Source organism: Entelurus aequoreus, linkage group LG24 (assembly GCF_033978785.1).
Source record: "Entelurus aequoreus isolate RoL-2023_Sb linkage group LG24, RoL_Eaeq_v1.1, whole genome shotgun sequence".
In the NCBI taxonomy this organism is placed as follows: domain Eukaryota; kingdom Metazoa; phylum Chordata; class Actinopteri; order Syngnathiformes; family Syngnathidae; genus Entelurus; species Entelurus aequoreus.
Genome location: NC_084754.1, coordinates 3,077,454 through 3,095,763, shown reverse-complemented (window position 1 = coordinate 3,095,763; position 18,310 = coordinate 3,077,454). Strand labels below are relative to the sequence as shown.

General features: G+C 37.6%; 1 protein-coding gene across 3 annotated transcripts in view; it reads right to left on the bottom strand.

Moving 5' to 3' along the window:
- LOC133641695 (zinc finger protein aebp2-like) overlaps positions 1-18,310 on the bottom strand; it is a 94,698-nt gene that overhangs the window by 65,585 nt on the left and 10,803 nt on the right. For all 3 annotated transcript variants that reach the window (XM_062035634.1, XM_062035633.1, XM_062035635.1), the window contains exons 3-5: positions 14,206-14,416; positions 9,680-9,787; positions 7,780-7,966 (exon numbers count right to left, since the gene is read on the bottom strand). In XM_062035634.1, coding sequence (XP_061891618.1) covers positions 7,780-7,966; positions 9,680-9,787; positions 14,206-14,416 — 506 coding nt within the window. The remainder of the gene's footprint in view (positions 1-7,779; positions 7,967-9,679; positions 9,788-14,205; positions 14,417-18,310) is intronic.

Below are 18,310 nucleotides of genomic sequence, written 5' to 3'. Positions count from 1 at the left end.
CTCTAGCTGTAAATGTATGACTCAGTCAAAGCTGCGAAATACAGTGGAACTCGTTTAAGTCGACGGCCCTCGGACTGATTGACTCACGTCATGTTGACATAACCGGAAGCAAAATTAGCCATTTATTTGTGACTTTGTGTAGATGCATGAGGAGAATGGTTAAAAAAAAATCTGAAAGGTAACAGCTTATTGACATTGTTTTCCTCCGTTTGTGAATGTAACTGTTTCCTTTACAAATGACCCATACCTCCCGCCACCTGAACAGTTTTTTCCCATCGGCCATCAGGCAAATGAACAATAACTCCTAACAGTAGCTCCTTGAATTCCTTCTAAGTCTATCTGATAGCTCAGTTACAGCTCTTTTTATTACCAAATATGTGTTATATGTGTTTTATGTTGCACCAAGAAAAATTCCTAGTTTGTGAACCCGTTCTCAAACAATGGCAATAAAACTATTCTGATTCCGAACATATTTATTTTGATGTGATCATTTATACCACATGTGTCAAACTCATGGCCTATGGGCCAGATCTAGAAAGCCACATTGTTTAAGTGGCGGGCATTTAATGTGAGTCAGTAAAGCACTTCACTTTTCTGACTAATCATATTTGTTCTTTCAGTTTTGACAGAAAAAATGCATGTACTGTATAGAATTGCATGTCTTTGAAATTTCAGAATGATCTTACCATGCACAAAAACACATTATGTTAACACAGGCGTGTCCTGCAGCTCGAGTTTTGTTAGCCCACAGCATATTTTTGGATTAAAAACAGTAAAATAAAAAGAAAAAAAAAGGTGACATAATGAGGAAAAAAGCAGACAATTTGATGCTAATAACTCAAAGGTGTCCAAACTTTGTGCACCAAGGGTCGCATAATGAAAAGTCAAAGTATGTGGGATCCATTTTAAAATTGTTAGATTTTGTAAAAGAAAAAAAAAAAGATAAAAACTGACATGATATACATTTTAAGACATAAGCTAAGATCAGCTTTTTGTGTTATTATTAGTAATTAGTACTAAAATTTCTGCCTTTTCTCATTACATTACGTCTTTTTGCTCACATTTCACAGTTTTTTTACCCTTTAATAATTATTAACGGTACACTTTGTCACCTATAACAAAAAGCCGACACTAAGTTTTGTCTTTAAATATTTACAGTAGGTAATATTTTAGCATTTATTTTTTACTGAATAAAAATGTATCCGCATACTTTGACTTTTTAGTACGCGCCTCTTGGTTACAGGGTTTCTACAGATATCAGAAATTTTTATTTAATGCCATTTTCAATGCCAACCTAAAAAATAATGAATGCAAATGTCCTACCGCATATGGTTATTAAATATAGTCAGAAGCTTACAATTGTCTGTATACACACAATTATAAGCATTAGACCAGGGGTCACCAACGCGGTGCCCGCGGGCACCAGGTAGCCCGTAAGGACCAGATGAGTAGCGCGCTGGCCTGTTCTAAAAATAGCTCAAATAGCAGCACTTACCAGTGAGCTGCCTCTATTTTTAAATTGTATTTATTTACTAGCAAGCTGGTCTCGCTTTGCTCGACATTTCTAATTCTAAGAGAGACAAAACTCAAATAGAATTTGAAAATCCAAGAAAATATTTTAAAGACTTGGTCTTCACTTGTTTAAATAAATTCATTATTTGTTTTACTTTGCTTCATATAACTTTCAGAAAGAAAAAATACAACCTTAAAAATGATTTTAGGATTTTTAAACACAAATACCTTTTTACCTTTTAAAATCCTTCCTCTTATTTCCTGACAATTTAAATCAATGTTCAAGTATTTTTTTAAATTTTTATTGTAAAGAATAATAAATACATTTTAATTTAATTCTTCATTTTAGCTTCTGTTTTTTCGACGAAGAATATTTGTGAAATATTTCTTCAAACTTATCATGATTAAAATTCAAAAAAATTATTCTGGCAAATCTAGAAAATCTGTAGAATCAAATTTAAATCTTATTTCAAAGTCTTTTGAATTTCTTTTAAAATTTTTGTTCTGGAAAATCTAGAAGAAATAATGATTTGTCTTTGTTAGAAATATAGCTTGGTCCAATTTGTTATATATTCTAACAAAGTGCAGATTGAATTTTAACATATTTAAAACATGTCATCCAAATTCTAAAATTAATCTTAATCAGGAAAAATTACTAATGATGTTCCATGAATTCTTTTTTTAATTTTTTCAAAAAGATTCAAAGTTTAGTCTAGTTTTTCTCTTCTTTTTTTCGGTTGAATTTTAAAGAGTCGAAATTGAAGATAAACTATGTTTCAAAATTTAATTGTAATTTTTTTCGTGTTTTCTCCTCTTTTAAACCGTTCAATTAAGTGTAAATATCATTAATTATTAATAATAACAGAGTTAAAGGTAAATTGAGCAAATTGGCTATGTCTGGCAATTTATTTAAGTGTGTATCAAAATGGTAGCCCTTCGCATTAATCAGTACCCAAGAAGTAGCTCTTGGTTTCAAAAAGGTTGCTGACCCCTGCATTTGACAATAATAATCTTGAATAGTCAACTTGTCCAGGGTGTACCCTGCCCTGCGCTCGAGTGCACCTGGGATAAGCTCCAGCCCCCCTGCGACCTCAAAAAGGACAAGCGGTAGAAAATGGACGGATGGACGGAATCCTGAATAGTTGAAAAGTTTACATTAACTGTTACCATCCAGTGAATTTGAATTGTCTTGCAAAACTGTTTAATTTAAGAATGTATTGGTATTTATTTATTTTTCTCTTGTGGTAGCAGCAGCTGGAAGCTGTGGTGGCGACAGCAGAAGTGGCTTTGTTGGTCACGCCAAATCATTTTGGCACTGTTGACTGCCGCCTGCCTTTAATGGCCGACTTGTGATTAGCTAATAGCATGTGTGGTTTCACTGCATTGATGGCCATCGAGCAAAGTTTGGAGGTCTTTTTGCATATGCTGCAGAACGCCTCTTTGGGTTTACAATCGACGGACTTTGACCAAGTTTTGAAAAGTTCGCCCGTTAGCTGAAATTTGCAGTTTCCCATTTTCCCTACATGTATTCATTTTCTCGCTTTTGCCACAGCACGAGCAAGTTTGCAGGATATAGTATTCCAAACATCCGGTGTTCTGACTTTGCCAGCTGCAGACAATAGCCAATTGAAAGGTTCTGCCTGTCAATCATCTCACTGTGCCTTCAATCAAAAATAATTAAGAATTTTAAATAAACATCCAATTCTGAATTCGCTGATCAACCCGGAAGTCATTTTTAAAAATGTACACTACCGTTCAAAAGTTTGGGGTCACATTGAAATGTCCTTATTTTTATAAATAAATGATAAATGGGTTATACTTGTATAGCGCTTTTCTGCCTTCAAGGTACTCAAAGCGCTTTGACACTATTTCCACATTCACCCATTCACACACACACTCACACACTGATGGAGGGAGCTGCCATGCAAGGCGCTAACCAGCAGCCATCAGGAGCAAGGGTGAAGTGTCTTGCCCAAGGACACAACGGACGTGACTCGAATGGTAGAAGGTGGGGATCGAACCCCAGTAACCAGCAACACTCCGATTGCTGACACGGCCACTCTACCAACTTCGCCACGCCGTTCCCGTTTTGAAGGAAAAGCACTGTACTTTTCAATGAAGATAACTTTAAACTAGTCTTAACTTTAAAGAAATACACTCTATACATTGCTAATGTGGTAAATGACTATTCTAGCTGCAAATGTCTGGTTTTTGGTGCAATATCTACATAGGTGTATAGAGGCCCATTTCCAGCAACTATCACTCCAGTGTTCTAATGGTACAATGTGTTTGCTCATTGGCTCAGAAGGCTAATTGATGATTAGAAAACCCTTGTGCAATCATGTTCACACATCTGAAAACAGTTTAGCTCGTTACAGAAGCTACAAAACTGACCTTCCTTTGAGCAGATTGAGTTTCTGGAGCATCACGTTTGTGGGGTCAATTAAACGCTCAAAATGGCCAGAAAAAGAGAACTTTCATCTGAAACTCGACAGTCTATTCTTGTTAGAGATGTCCGATAACATCGGTCTGCCGATATTATCGACCGATAAATGCGTTAAAATGTAATATCGGAAATTATCGGTATCGTTTTTTTAATTATCAGTATCGTTTTTGTTTTTTAATTAAATCCACATAAAAAACACAAGATACACTTACAATTAGTGCACCAACCCAAAAAACCTCCCTCCCCCATTTACACTCATTCACACAAAAGGGTTGTTTCTTTCTGTTATTAATATTCTGCTTCCTACATTATATATCAATATATATCAATACAGTCTGCAAGGGATACAGTCCGTAAGCACACATGATTGTGCGTGCTGCTGCTCCACTAATAATACTAACCTTTAACAGTTAATTTTACAAATTTTCATTAATTACTAGTTTCTATGTAACTGTTTTTATATTGTTTTACTTTCTTTTTTATTCAAGAAAATGTTTTTAATTTAATTATCTTATTTTATTTGATTCATTTTTTTAAAAAGTACCTTATCTTCACCATACCTGGTTGTCCAAATTAGGCATAATAATGTGTTAATTCCACGACTGTATATATCGGTTGATATCGGTATCGGTTGATATCGGTATCGGTAATTAAAGAGTTGGACAATATCGGCATATCGGATATCGGCAAAAAGCCATTATCGGACATCCCTAATTCTTGTTCTTAGAAATGAAGGCTATTCCACAAAATTGTTTGGGTGACCCCAAACTTTTGAACGGTAGTGTATCTCTTTAAAAACATTTTGTAAAAATCTTCTGAAAATATGACCTATAATAGCCACAAACTGGAAGTAACATTTTTTTAATCAGGATACAATTTTAAAAAGTTGTATGGAATAATAAATAAACATCATACTAGGAATGCAAATGATGCACGTGTTTGGAAATGAATGATTGATTAAAACATTTTAGAAAAAGATATGTCATAAAAACATATTTAGAAAAATGCCAAAAAGATGTATTAAAAATAAGCTAAGTCAATTAAACATCTTGAATAGATTGTATTTTGCATCCTCCCAGTTGTTTGAAATAGTTACAATAGATAGCAAGTTATGTATAAAGTGTCAGGCAGCTGAAGGAACTATTACTCATTTACTGTTGGGATGTCAAAAAGTAAGCGTTGTGGTCTGTTGTGGGAATTGTCTTGGTTGTAGGTCACCATAAGTTACGTGAGGTGCCTGTGTCACAAGAACTGCTAATGTTAGGTCATGTGTGTTGAACTGGAGTCGTATAAATAAAGGAGTCGTGTATGAAACAAGCTCAGCTTCGTCATTAACATGACATGATGTCAAAGTTAAGGACTACACGCCGACAGTGACCAAAGAATGGCAAAGTCATTTGATTTTGCCATCCAGAGGACTGGCCGCTATGGAGGCAGCGCTTTTTACGCTTCCGGACCTTACAAGACACTTTTGTATCCAGTTTGAAAGCCAGAGTCAAAGAAAAGAAACACACAGACATAGCAATTAATCGATGACAGCAATGTTATGTAGTTCATTTTCATTTATCGTTTGATTGATTGGCCCAGCCCGTCCTACAATTGTATTACATTTTTTAATGCCTGTGGAGGCCTTATTTTTGTAAAATTCATTTAATGACTTATAATGCTTTTTAATACCCCTGTGTTATAATACAACGCTAGTTCCCCTGACTTGTGATTTCAAAAGCAAAGACATTATACATCAATTAACTAAAGAGTCAAATGCATATGGAATTGTGTAATAATGTTGGAGATGTTACGTTAAAGGCAAGGCAGGTCTATTTATAGAGCACAATGTGTACACAAGACAATTCAAAGTGCTTTACATTAAAATTCATATAAATTCACTGTAGCAAGCGGCCCTCGTAGAGCAGCCATAACTGGAATGTGTCCCTCAATGAAAATGAGTTAGACAGCCCTGCTTTATACTCTTACTTGCTGCTGTAATTTCATTGCAGCTTCGTAACATAAATGTAAGATCACGTAGTACAAAACCCAAAACCAGTGAAGTTGGCAAGTTGTGTAATTCGTAAATAAAAACAGAATAAAATGATTTGCTAATTATAATTTCAACTCATATTCAATTGAATAGACTGCAAAGACAAGATACTTAACGTTCGAACTGAGAAATGTAATTTTTTTTTGCAATAATCATTAATTTTGAATTTAGTGGCAGCAACACATTGCAAAAAAGGTGGCACAGGGGCATTTTTACCACTGTGTTACATGGCCTTTCCTTTTAACAACACTCAGTAAACAGTAAAATAACAAATGTTACCTGTTTGAATGTTAAATATCTTGTCTTTGCAGTCTATTCAATTGAATATAAGTTGAAAAGGATTTGCAAATTCCTCCCACCTCCAAAGACATGCACCTGGGGATAGGTTGATTGCAGCTTCCCACACATTCATTTATTTGTGGCGGCCTGCCACGAAAGAATTACGTCCGCCACAAATAGATTTTTTTTAAAAAAAAATTAAATTTTTTTTTATTTTTTTGTCCTGTCCAGCTTCTCAAGCAAATCATATAGTTGATGTAGATGCCCATATAGGCTGTTCAGATTTACTTTACAAAAGAGAAGTGTAGGATACTTCTCTTGTTGCCTTATTTGTATTTGACCACTACTGTTTTCTGTTTATTTGTTACTGACTGTGGCAGGACACCTCTGCCTCTGTTTCACTTTATGTTGCTGGTAAATAATATGGTTGTAGTAGTAGGCTAAAGTTAAATTATTTAGTATGCACTAATTAAAGGGGCAGAGCTTTAAGAGACATTTTAGCTTTTATATTTTATAAGATATATTTTTTGTAAGAACCACAATTAATAAATATATTTCAGTGAATAACTTATTGTTCAAATCTGTATATAAATATGTACATAAAGTGTTGTAATTATATTGTAAAATGGATGGATGGATGGACGTTTAAAACAAAACTGTTATTATTAATTAGTAAGTATACATTTTTTGAGCCTTTTTAGAGAAAATCATATCATTGTAGTAAATTATGCAAACTACTCGATGATGTCATGGTGACCACGCCCATAGCCACGCCCCCACCGCCACAGGTATCTTGGCAGTTTATGGGAAACACTGGATTGGCAACACTAAATTGGCCCTAGGGTGTGAATGTGAGTGTGAATGTTGTCTGTCTATCTGTGTTGGCCCTGCGATGAGGTGGCGACTTGTCCAGGGTGTACCCCGCTTTCCGCCCGATTGTAGCTGAGATAGGCTCCAGCGCCCCCCGCGACCCCGAAGGGAATAAGGGGTAGAAAATGGATGGATGGATGTATTCTGCTTTTATTTACGATGTACACAACGTGCCAACTTCACTGGATTTGGGTTTTGTAAGATCACGTAGTAGAATTGATCCACATCACACACAATATCTATTGAATTTTTCCTTATCCCATTTCTGACACGTCCTGAAAGTTTCATCGAAATCCGCCCATAACTTTTTGAGATAACTAACAGACCAACAAACCTTGACAAATACATAAACCCTGTGGCGGAGGTATGACATTGTTTATATAAGCACACCTTTTGGTTTCAAATTTTATGTTAATAAAAGTGGTCGACGGTGTATATTGACAGTGTATATTGACGTCGGCTTAAGCAAACACTTCTTACGAATAAGTATTACAGTGGACTTTGACTCGATAAATTGGTGGACATAAGCAAGACCGACTTAAGCGGGTTCCACTGCGAGAGTGACATCGAGCCGATGAGAAGGTGTGTGTTTGTGTGTTGAGTAGTGCTAGACAGTGTCTTTTATTTTACGTACGTAGAGAGCACCTGCGTTTGTTTTTGAGTTTCTTCCTCTTGTTGAGACCAGCCTTGGAGGGCAACTCCTCCTTGAGTTTGGCCTGGCTGGACATTTTAGAAGAGCTTTGTTGGCTGAAGTGACTGGGAACGTGGCGAGCCAGCCCTCCTTGGGAGGCGAAACTTGCAGTGCAGCCACCAACAACGCACTGCCACAAAGCATGAGATAAGGTAGTTAGTATTTAGATCAGCGTTACATAAAAGACACACTGGTCAACAGACACCGAATGGGCAAGGGTCTTCAGCTGAGATAGGTCTCTTAAAGGCCTACTGAAAGCCACTACTAGCGACCACGCAGTCTGATAGTTTATATATCAATAATGAAATCTTAACATTGCAACACATGCCAATACGGCCGGGTTAACTTATAAAGTGACATTTTAAATTTCCCGCTAAACTTCCGGTTGAAAACATCTATATATGATGACGTATGCGCGTGACGTCAATAGTTGAACCGGAAGTACTGGTACCCCATTGAATCCAATACAAAAAGCTCTGTTTTCATCTCAAAATTCCACAGTATTCTGGACATCTGTGTTGGTGAATCTTTTGTAATTTGTTTAATGAACAATGAAGACTGCAAAGAAGAAAGTTGTAGGTTGGATCGGTGTATTAGCGGCTGGCTGTAGCAACACAACCAGGAGGACTTTGACTTGGATAGCAGACGCGCTAGCCGGATGATCGGGTGAAGTCCTTCGTCCTTCCGTCGATCGCTGGAACGCAGGTGAGCACGGGTGTTGATGAGCAGATGAGGGCTGGCGTAGGTGGAGCGCTAATGTTTTTATCACAGCTCTGTGAGGTCCCGTTGCTAAGTTAGCTTCAATGGCGTCATTAGCAGCAGCATTGTTAAGCTTCGCCAAGCTGGGAATTATTAACCGTGTATTTACATGTCCATGGTTTAATAGTATTGTTGATCTTCTGTCTATCCTTCCAGTCAGGGGTTTATTTATTTTGCTTCTATCTGCATTTGAGCCCGATGCTATCACGTTAGCTCAGTAGCTAAAGAGCTTCGCCGATGTATTGTCGTGGAGATAAAAGTCACTGTGAATGTCCATTTCGCGTTCTCGACTCTCATTTTCAAGAGGATTTAGTATCCGAGGTGGTTTAAAATACAAATCCGTGATCCACAATAAAAAAAGGAGAAAGTGTGGAATCCAATGAACCCTTGTACCTAAGTTACGGTCAGAGCGAAAAAAGATACGTCCTGCACTGCACTCTAGTCCTTCACTCTCACTTTCCTCATCCACAAATCTTTCATCCTCGCTCAAATTAATGGGGTAATCGTCGCTTTCTCGGTCCGAATCTCTCTCGCTGCATTGTAAACAACGGGGAAATGTGAGGAGTTCTTCCTCCGGCGACGTCACGCTACTTCCGGTATAGGCAAGGCTTTTTTTTATCAGCGACCAAAAGTTGCGACCTTTATCGTCGATGTTCTCTACTAAATCCTTTCAGCAAAAATATGGCAATATCGCGAAATGATCAAGTATGACACATAGAATGGATCTGCTATCCCCGTTTAAATAAAAAAAATTCATTTCAGTAGGCCTTTAAATAAGGTGACAATATTGTAATTTTTTTCGAAAGATCCAAGTTGAATGATGTTTTTTGATTGTGCATAATGTACAGTTGGACTTAAATATGTTCAACCCCAATTGTAACTAACATGCACTGTACTTGCAAATTGTACAACCTTTCAATGGAAAGCCACATCCAAAAGTGACTTATTTTAATACTGGTTGTGTTATTCAAATTGCTGTTTTGTTGGTTTATTGCAAACTACTGTATGTTTAATATACCTTCACAATGGGGAGTTGAACATTTTTGAGCACACGTATACCTGAAGAGAAGGTCATTAGTTTCACCTTAAAGGGTTTATCTCCACTGTGGGTCAGCATGTGTCTCTGGAGCCAACTCTGACTGGTCGATGGGGTATTGTACACCTTGCAACCTTTCCAAAGACACACAAACACCTGCAGGACACACAGAAGATGGATACGGGCTTTTGAGACATTTAGTTAGTTAGTGTATTAGAAAGAACAACGAAAATCTGCAAATATTATAATAGTACACTACCGTTCAAAAGTTTGGGGTCACCCAAACAATTTAGTGGAATAGCCTTCATTTCTAAGAACAAGAATAGACTGTCAAATTTCAGCTGAAAGTTCTCTTTTTCTGGCCATTTTGAGCGTTGAATTGACCCCACAAATGTGATGCTCCAGAAACTCAATCTGTTTAAAGGAAGGTCAGTTTTGTAGCTTCTGTAACGAGCTAAAGTGTTTTCAGATGTGTGAACATGATTGCACAAGGGTTTTCTAATCATCAATTAGCCTTCTGAGCCAATCAGCAAACACATTGTACCATTAGAACACTGGAGTGATAGTTGCTGGAAATGGGCCTCTATACACCTATGTAGATATTGCACCAAAAAGCAGACATTTGCAGCTAGAATAGTCATTTACCACATTAGCAATGTATAGAGTGTATTTCTTTAAAGTTAAGACTAGTTTAAAGTTATCTTCATTGAAAATAAGGACATTTCAATGTGACCCCAAACTTTTGAACGGTAGTGTATATTGTCTAAAATATCTACATTGTAATAGAAATCAACTTCCCCGCATCATTTTGGCCAATCATCATCATTTTCACCAATCAAATTTGTCTCTGATCGGAGCTCAAACACGCACGTCAATTCTTTAATCCAAATGTATGTTTGTTTTTTTGTGTAGACGAAGCAGGAACAACAACATGTAACAATATATTAACTAGTTATTGTTTAAAAAGGTACAGTTGTCTTCCTCCTTGAATCTCAGACCTATTTCAGGTCCGTCGCATAGGGGGGGGAAGGTGATGACAATTGTAAGGGCCCACAGACCTCTAGGGCCCACACATAGCCCTCAGTAGCCTCTATGACAAAATGATTATGCATACACTTAACTAATATACAGTACAGGCCAAAAGTTTGGACACCTTCTCATTCACAACACAACTGATGGTCCCAACCCCATTGATAAAGCAAGAAATTCCACTAATCAACCCTGATACGGCACACCTGAAGGCACTGAAAGCATCAAAACTATGACACCAATGAAGTGAAAACCATTTCAGGTGACTACCTCTTGAAGCCCATCGAGAGAATGCCAAGAGTGTGCAAAGCAGTAATCAGAGCAAAGGGTGGCTATTTTGAAGAAACTAGAATATAAAACATGTTTTCAGTTATTTCACCTTTTTTTGTTAAGTACATACCTCCACATGTGTTCATTCATAGATTTGATGCCTTCAGTGACAATCTACAATGTAAATAGTCATGAAAATAAAGAAAACGCATTGAATGAGAAGGTGTGTCCAAACTTTTGGCCTGTACTGTATATACATACAAATGAATCTGAATGAAAACAAAGCCGCAAGTCATACAATATTCTAATTGTAATCATTTCAATGACCACTTGGCCCCATCTTGGTCCACACACTGTGGTTTATTCTTCTGTTGGACAGTGCTTCAGTATGCGCCCATTAGAGGCTGCATCAAATCGTATTAAGACGCATTCAAGTTCTAAGTAATTATTAAACATTTATATTAATAATTACTGAGTAACTGAATAATGACCTTTGTCAGATGCTCATCATTATTTATTATAAGCATCTGACGAAGTTCAGTTACGTTATCACGATGTGTTCAATGTGGTCTTGTAAAATGTGTTCAGTGGGAAACTTGAATAGCCTAAACACAAAAAAGTTACGACAAATAATAATACATAAGTTACATAATAAAACTCTGGCTTGTTAAGTGGTTAATCGTAAAAAAGGAAACAAAATTGTTTGAGAATTTAGAACATTACACATGGCGCTCAAAAATCTGCCAAAATGTTTTATTACGACTTTGGTACGCTATGAAGCCGCACACCTTGATGGATTTTCCGCACATTGCGACTACCGTAGTCACACATACAAGTATTATTATGGTGTGTGTATAAGGACCGCAAAATGGCACACATTAATGTTGTTGAGTAAAATTATGCAAAACCAACTTTATTTACCTTCTGGTACCTGCTGATCCGTATTTAGGATCTGCATAAGTCCTGAAAATGTCCGCGCGTCCGCCATTGTAGTCGGTGGCGACACCGTAATTGATAAGCTTCTTCTTTTTCTCTATCTTCTTGTTATGGGACATTCATCCTCCGCTGTTGCCATTTCTAATATAAAATAGTGTAAAGTTCTTACTTATATCTGTCAGTAAACTCGCCACGAAAGCGCCAAAAATTACCAGTGAAGTGAGTTTACATTATTCACCCAAGGAACTTTAGTTATTAGAGAGTTCCGGTCGGACGGTTTTTCACGGGACACATTTCCGGCGTTGTTGTCGCACTATTGAGCCATGAATGAGGAGATGCTGCTCCGTTGTTGATTGAAGTAAAGTCTGAATGTCATTAAAACAGTTAGCGCCATCTTTTGACACTTCTTCCACTCCCGTCCTTGCACGCTACACCGCTACAACAAAGATGACGGGGAGAAGACGCTGTCCAAGGTGAGCCACGTAAATAAGACCGCCCACAAAACGGCACATCCTGAAGCGACTGTCAGAAAGCGACTTGAAGATGATCTGTAAAACATCATCTATGCAACATTTTGACCAAAGAACCCCCATTACATGTTATGTAGACCACAAGGAAGTCTTTTACATTTTAAAAAACTCATAACATGACCCCTTTAATGCGCCTTATAATCCGGTGCGCCTTTTGTATGAAAATAGACATGACTAGACCCGGCAGTGCGCCTTATAATCCGGTGCACCCTATGGTCCAGAAACAACGGCAATAGGTAATTTCACATTTTGAATTGAAAAATATACCTCCAAAGTCGCACAAAAACTTGTGTATTCCTCATCAACGTTTGCAACATTAGCCAATTTGGCACATCTTGTGAGAATTTACGCCATTGATTACTGAAAGCCACTACTAGCGACCACGCAGTCTGATAGTTTATATATCAATGATGAAATCTTAACATTGCAACACATGCCAATACGGCCAGGTTAACTTATAAAGTGACATTTTAAATATCCCGCGAAACTTCCGGTTGGAAACGTCTGGGTATGATGACGTATGCGCGTGACGTTAACGGTTGATACGGAAGTATTCTGGACATCTGTGTTGGTGAATCTTTTGCAATTTGTTTAATTAACAATGGAGACTGCAGAGAAAAAAGTTGTAGGTGGGATCGGTGTATTAGCGGCGGACTACAGCAACACAACCAGGAAGACAGCGATGGATAGCAGACGCGTTAGCCGCCGAACTCACCTTAACTTCCTCCGTCTCGCCGACCGCATGTGTGATCGGGTGAAGTCCTTCGTCGCACCGTCGATCGTTGGAACGCAGGTGAGCACGGGTGTTGATGAGCAGATGAGGGCTGGCTGGCGTAGGTGGAGCGCTAAAGTTTTTATCATAGCTCTGTGAGGTCCGGTTGCTAAGTTAGCTTCAGCGTCATTAGCAACAGCATTGTTAAGCTTCGCCAAGCTGGGAATTATTAACCGTGTATTTACATGTCCATGGTTTAATAGTATTGTTGATCTTCTGTCTATCCTTCCAGTCAGGGGTTTATTTCTTTTGTTTCTATCTGCAGTTAAGCACGATGCTATCACGTTAGCTCGTAGCTAAAGTGCTTCACCGATGTATTGTCGCGGAGATAAAAGTCACTGTGAATGTCCATTTCGCGTTCTCGACTCTCATTTTCAAGAGGATATAGTATCCGAGGTGGTTTAAAAAACAAATCCGTGATCCACAATAGAAAAAGGAGAGAGTGTGGAATCCAATGAGCCAGCTTGTACCTAAGTTGCGGTCAGAGCGAAAAAAAGATATGTTTGCACTGCATTCTAATCTGTCACTCTAACGTTCCTCATCCACGAATCTTTCATCCTCGCTCAAATTATCGCTTTCTCGGTCCGAATCGCTCTAGCTGCGTTGAAAACAATAGGAAAATATGAGGAAGCGAACAATCGACTACGTCACGCTACTTCCGGTACAGGCAAGGCTTTTTTTTATCAGAGACCAAAAGTTGCGAACTTTATCGTCGTTGTTCTATACTAAATCCTTTCAGCAAAAATATGGCAATATCGCGAAATGATCAAGTATGACACAGAATGGATCTGCTATCCCCGTTTAAATAAAAAATAATAATTTCAGTAGGCCTTTAAGTCTACTCAAATGTTTTGCTATTTATTTGGCTTTTTTGTTATATTTTTTTGTGCTTGAAGAAAACCACAGCATAGCGACACATTACTGCATATGACTTTTCATCCCAGTATGGGTCGATTAAGAATACCTTGACAATGACAATAACACGCCAATGCAACCAGACAAATCATTTTGAGGCTTTGATGTTTAAATCTACTGACCCCTCCTCTTTGTCCATCCACATGGACGCTCCTGATGTGCTCGGCAAGATCCGGACTGGAGTTGAAGTACTGAAGACAAAGATCCCAGCAACAAGAGTAGGCCACAGTCTTTGTAGCGGAGGAGCTGGCACTGCCGAGTCCGTTCATCATAGCTGGGGTGGAGCGGCCACTGGACACCGTGCTGTCCATCTCCATCAGGGTGCTGCTTATACTGAGAAGACAGCCAGATATGTTTGACAAGCAAAGGAATAGTTCCACAACATAACACGTGCAACACTATTCTGTACCTTTTAACTCTTGTGCGACCTTATGATAGACTGTACACACTTCTCTTTAGGATCCAAATGGAATCCGCTCATTAAAAAAGTCACAAGCCAGCAATGTTTTTGGTTTTTTTTACTTTCAACGCTTGATGTTATGTTTTTTTTTTGTATGTTCTAATGTCTTTCGGTCAAACACAACAACTGCTTTTTTAATCATCTAAATCACAGGTGTCAAACTCCTGGCCCGCCACTTCATTTTATTTGGCCCTCGAAAGCCTGGGAATAATATGTGTCAATAAAGTACTGTAACGTTTCTTACTAAATGTATTCTTTCTTTCTATTTTGTGTGAAAAAAAATACATGTACTCCATGTAATCGCAAATTATGTTAACTTAAATATTGTCTAATTATGCAAAAATATATTATCAAACATTCAAACCATTTTTTTAATTAGAAATAAATATTAATATTAATGATTTCAAAGCAAGTTATCCATCAAATTGTGCAATGTAAAAGTAGCAATTGATTTCATGGTAAAATTGTGAGATGACTGTTTCTTACAGCATTTTTCTCTAAATGAAAAAAAGTGTACTTTTTTTTACTGTAATAAACTGTGGTGCTGTTTTGGCATTTACAGTAATACATCGAAAAATCTACAGTTATTGATTTGCGGTCAAAAAAAAACTGGCAGTCAGGTGCCAAAATGTTTCTGTAAAATTGCATTTTTTAATTTATTTACAGTAAAAAACAAATGTACATTTTACAGTAAAATTCTGGCAACTGAGCTGCCTTTTTTTTTTACCATAAAAACAGCACTACTGTTTTTCCATTTACAGTAAAATACACTAAATTTTGAGGTGAAATGATTGCAACTTACCATATTTTTTTTTACATTTTATTTAAAAAAAAATCTACTAATAAAATTCATTTAAAAAGTGTGTAATAATAGTATTCACAGTTAGAAGTGGCCCTCTTGGGCCAGCCATAACCGCGATGTGGCCTTCAGTGAAAACGACTTTGACATCTCTGATCTAAATAATCTAAAAATAACTTGCACGATGGAATATTGGAGAGTAATTACAGGTTACAATTATAGGTCAATCATTTGTGACAAGGTTGATTTTGATACAGGAGATAAAAGAGAGGATTTTTACTACTGAGTTAGAATGAGAGAGAAAGCAGGCAGGACTTGAGTTGTTTGTGTTCTAAGTAGTCTCTGGAGGTAGATGCAGCGATAGAGATTGGTAGTTATCTGCCATGTTATTTATAACTGACCAAGATCATTTTCCTTGCATTTCAGCGGTTTAATGGCAGATTATGATTATGACGGAAGTGTTGTTGCTGGACACACGACAGACTCTTGGGAGAAGCGGCGTGCCGCGTGCCTGCCGACAAGTTTAGTTGAGGATGCTGACGATAACAGGACATCTGCTGATTGGGGTATGCGTTGTACTGTATCGACAAATTGGAAGATGCTGGCAGCCATTCCAGGCACCCCAAAGCTGCCACAAATGATTGGCAGAACTGTGAACACTCACTTTTTGTGACTTTGGATAACATCAGATCGTCTGCACTGCAGGATGACTTTGAGGACCTGGGGCCGTACTTATCAAGCTTCTTAGAATGACTCCTAAGAAGTCTGCTAAGAGTTGACTTAAGAGTAAATAAATTCTTCGCTGAAAGCTGCACTTAAAAGTTAGTTATCAAGCGTCTTACTCACACTTTCAGCGAAGTGTAGGACTGAATCTTAAGTGTCACACTCAGAGCTGAATTACGACATTACTATGTGCCGTAAACGCAATTTTAGGTGACGTCATTTCTGTGTCCATAGCAATGACCAATCACGGAAGGGAATCCGTTGTCTAAGAATAAAGAAATATCTTGGAAATATTTAAGTGGACAGTGGGAGTGTATATTTTGACAATAAACTACAAAATAATACAAAACAAACTAGTCCCCGCCGGCACTCACGCTAGCGCTCCCTCTCTTCTCTCGCCCACACACTCACTGACGTCACTCACCTCACGGCCACACACATACGCTACTGTCATAACATTTTCTTTCCAATTCATTAATTAGGCAACTAATTTGAAACTGGTGTGGGTGGCTCTATATATACTAGCCCACTGCAGACACATGCAGAAATCAACAAGGAATCGAAAAGTATTAAATCTGTGACAAAAATAATATCCGCTCTGTCTAAACGATACCGTTTGATCAGCTGCTCGTCATCAAAAAAAAACAAAACATTGTTCCGTCCCTGAACGTTCGCGCACGTCTCTCTCGCCTCAGTGCCATCCCCTGCTGGCAACTCCTAACCACTTAAGACACCTCTGAAGGTCTCTTAAATATCATGGAGAGTAGGAGTGATTCTTAAGACTTAAGAACGTTGATAAAAAGCTTTTATTCTTAAGTTTGAGAGTAGGACTAAATTTCGCAAATTCTCAGGACTTAAGTGTAAAATGGCACTCTAAGAAGCTTGATAAGTACGGCCCCAGGAATAGACAATTAAGAGTCAAAAGTTTTAAATGTGTTCAAACTCAAACATTCTAATCTCGATTGCTTTCCTTGGCAAAGTTGTTGCTTCAAGGTTCCCCCCGAGGACAGTGCAATGAAGACGAAACAAACTCCTTCCTGTCAACAACACCTGGTAGTGTCCTTCATTCATTTTAGGTCCTCTCTTTTTCATCATTTGGGCTATTCAACCTAACCCGCGAGTTCATTTAAAAAAAATAATTGTGGGAGACGTATGTTTTTGCAGCAGATTCTTAAAAACATGAGAGTGCTGTCATAAAAATATGTTTGACTTGATTTTTTGCAGGTCCTTAAGAACAGCAATGCACTCCTGTAACTGATGATATAGACCACAATCTAATGTCTGCTGTAGAGGACGTTGGTTCTGCGGAATATATAGATTGTATATACAGTACAGGCCAAAAGTTTGAACACACCTTCTCATTCACAACACAACTGATGGTCCCAACCCCGTTGATAAAGCAAGAAATTCCACTAATCAACCCTGATAAGGCACACCTGTGAAGTGAAAACCATTTCAGGTGACTACCTCTTGAAGCTCATCGAGAGAATGCCAAGAGTGTGCAAAGCAGTAATCAGAGCAAAGGGTGGCTATTTTGAAGAAACTAGAATATAAAACATGTTTTCAGTTATTTCGCCTTTTTTTTGTTAAGTACATAACTCCACATGTGTTCATTCATAGTTTTGATGTGACAATCTATAATGTAAATAGTCATGAAAATAAAGACAACACATTAAATGAGAAGGTGTGTCCAAACTTTTGGCCTGCACTGTAGGTCAAACTCATTTTAGCTCAGGGGCCGCATGGAGGAAAATGTATTCCCACGAGGGCCGAATGGGTAAAATCCTGACATAATAATTAAAAAATACAACTATGACAACTTCAGATTGTTTTACTTCGGCCCTAAATAGAACAAGCACATTCTAGAAAATGTACATATCACAAATAATCCTCTTGATAAAACACTTCAAGTTAGTTGAGCACTGAGGAAAACATTTTCAAAAACACAATGAATTTAGACTTATCTCAATGTATCTACAAAGCATTTAAACTTTAAGTCTAGGTTTGAACCAAAAAAATAATAACGCATAAATAAAAACACTTTTTTGTATCAACTAGGGTTGTCCCGATATAGATACTTTGATACTTTTCTAAATAAAGGGCACCACAAAAAATGGCATTATTGTCTTTATTTTAACAAAAAATCTTAGGGAACATAAAACATATGTTTATTATTGCAAGTTTATCCTTAAATAAAATAGTGAACATACGAGACAACTTTTTTTTAATTAGTAAGGAAGCAAAC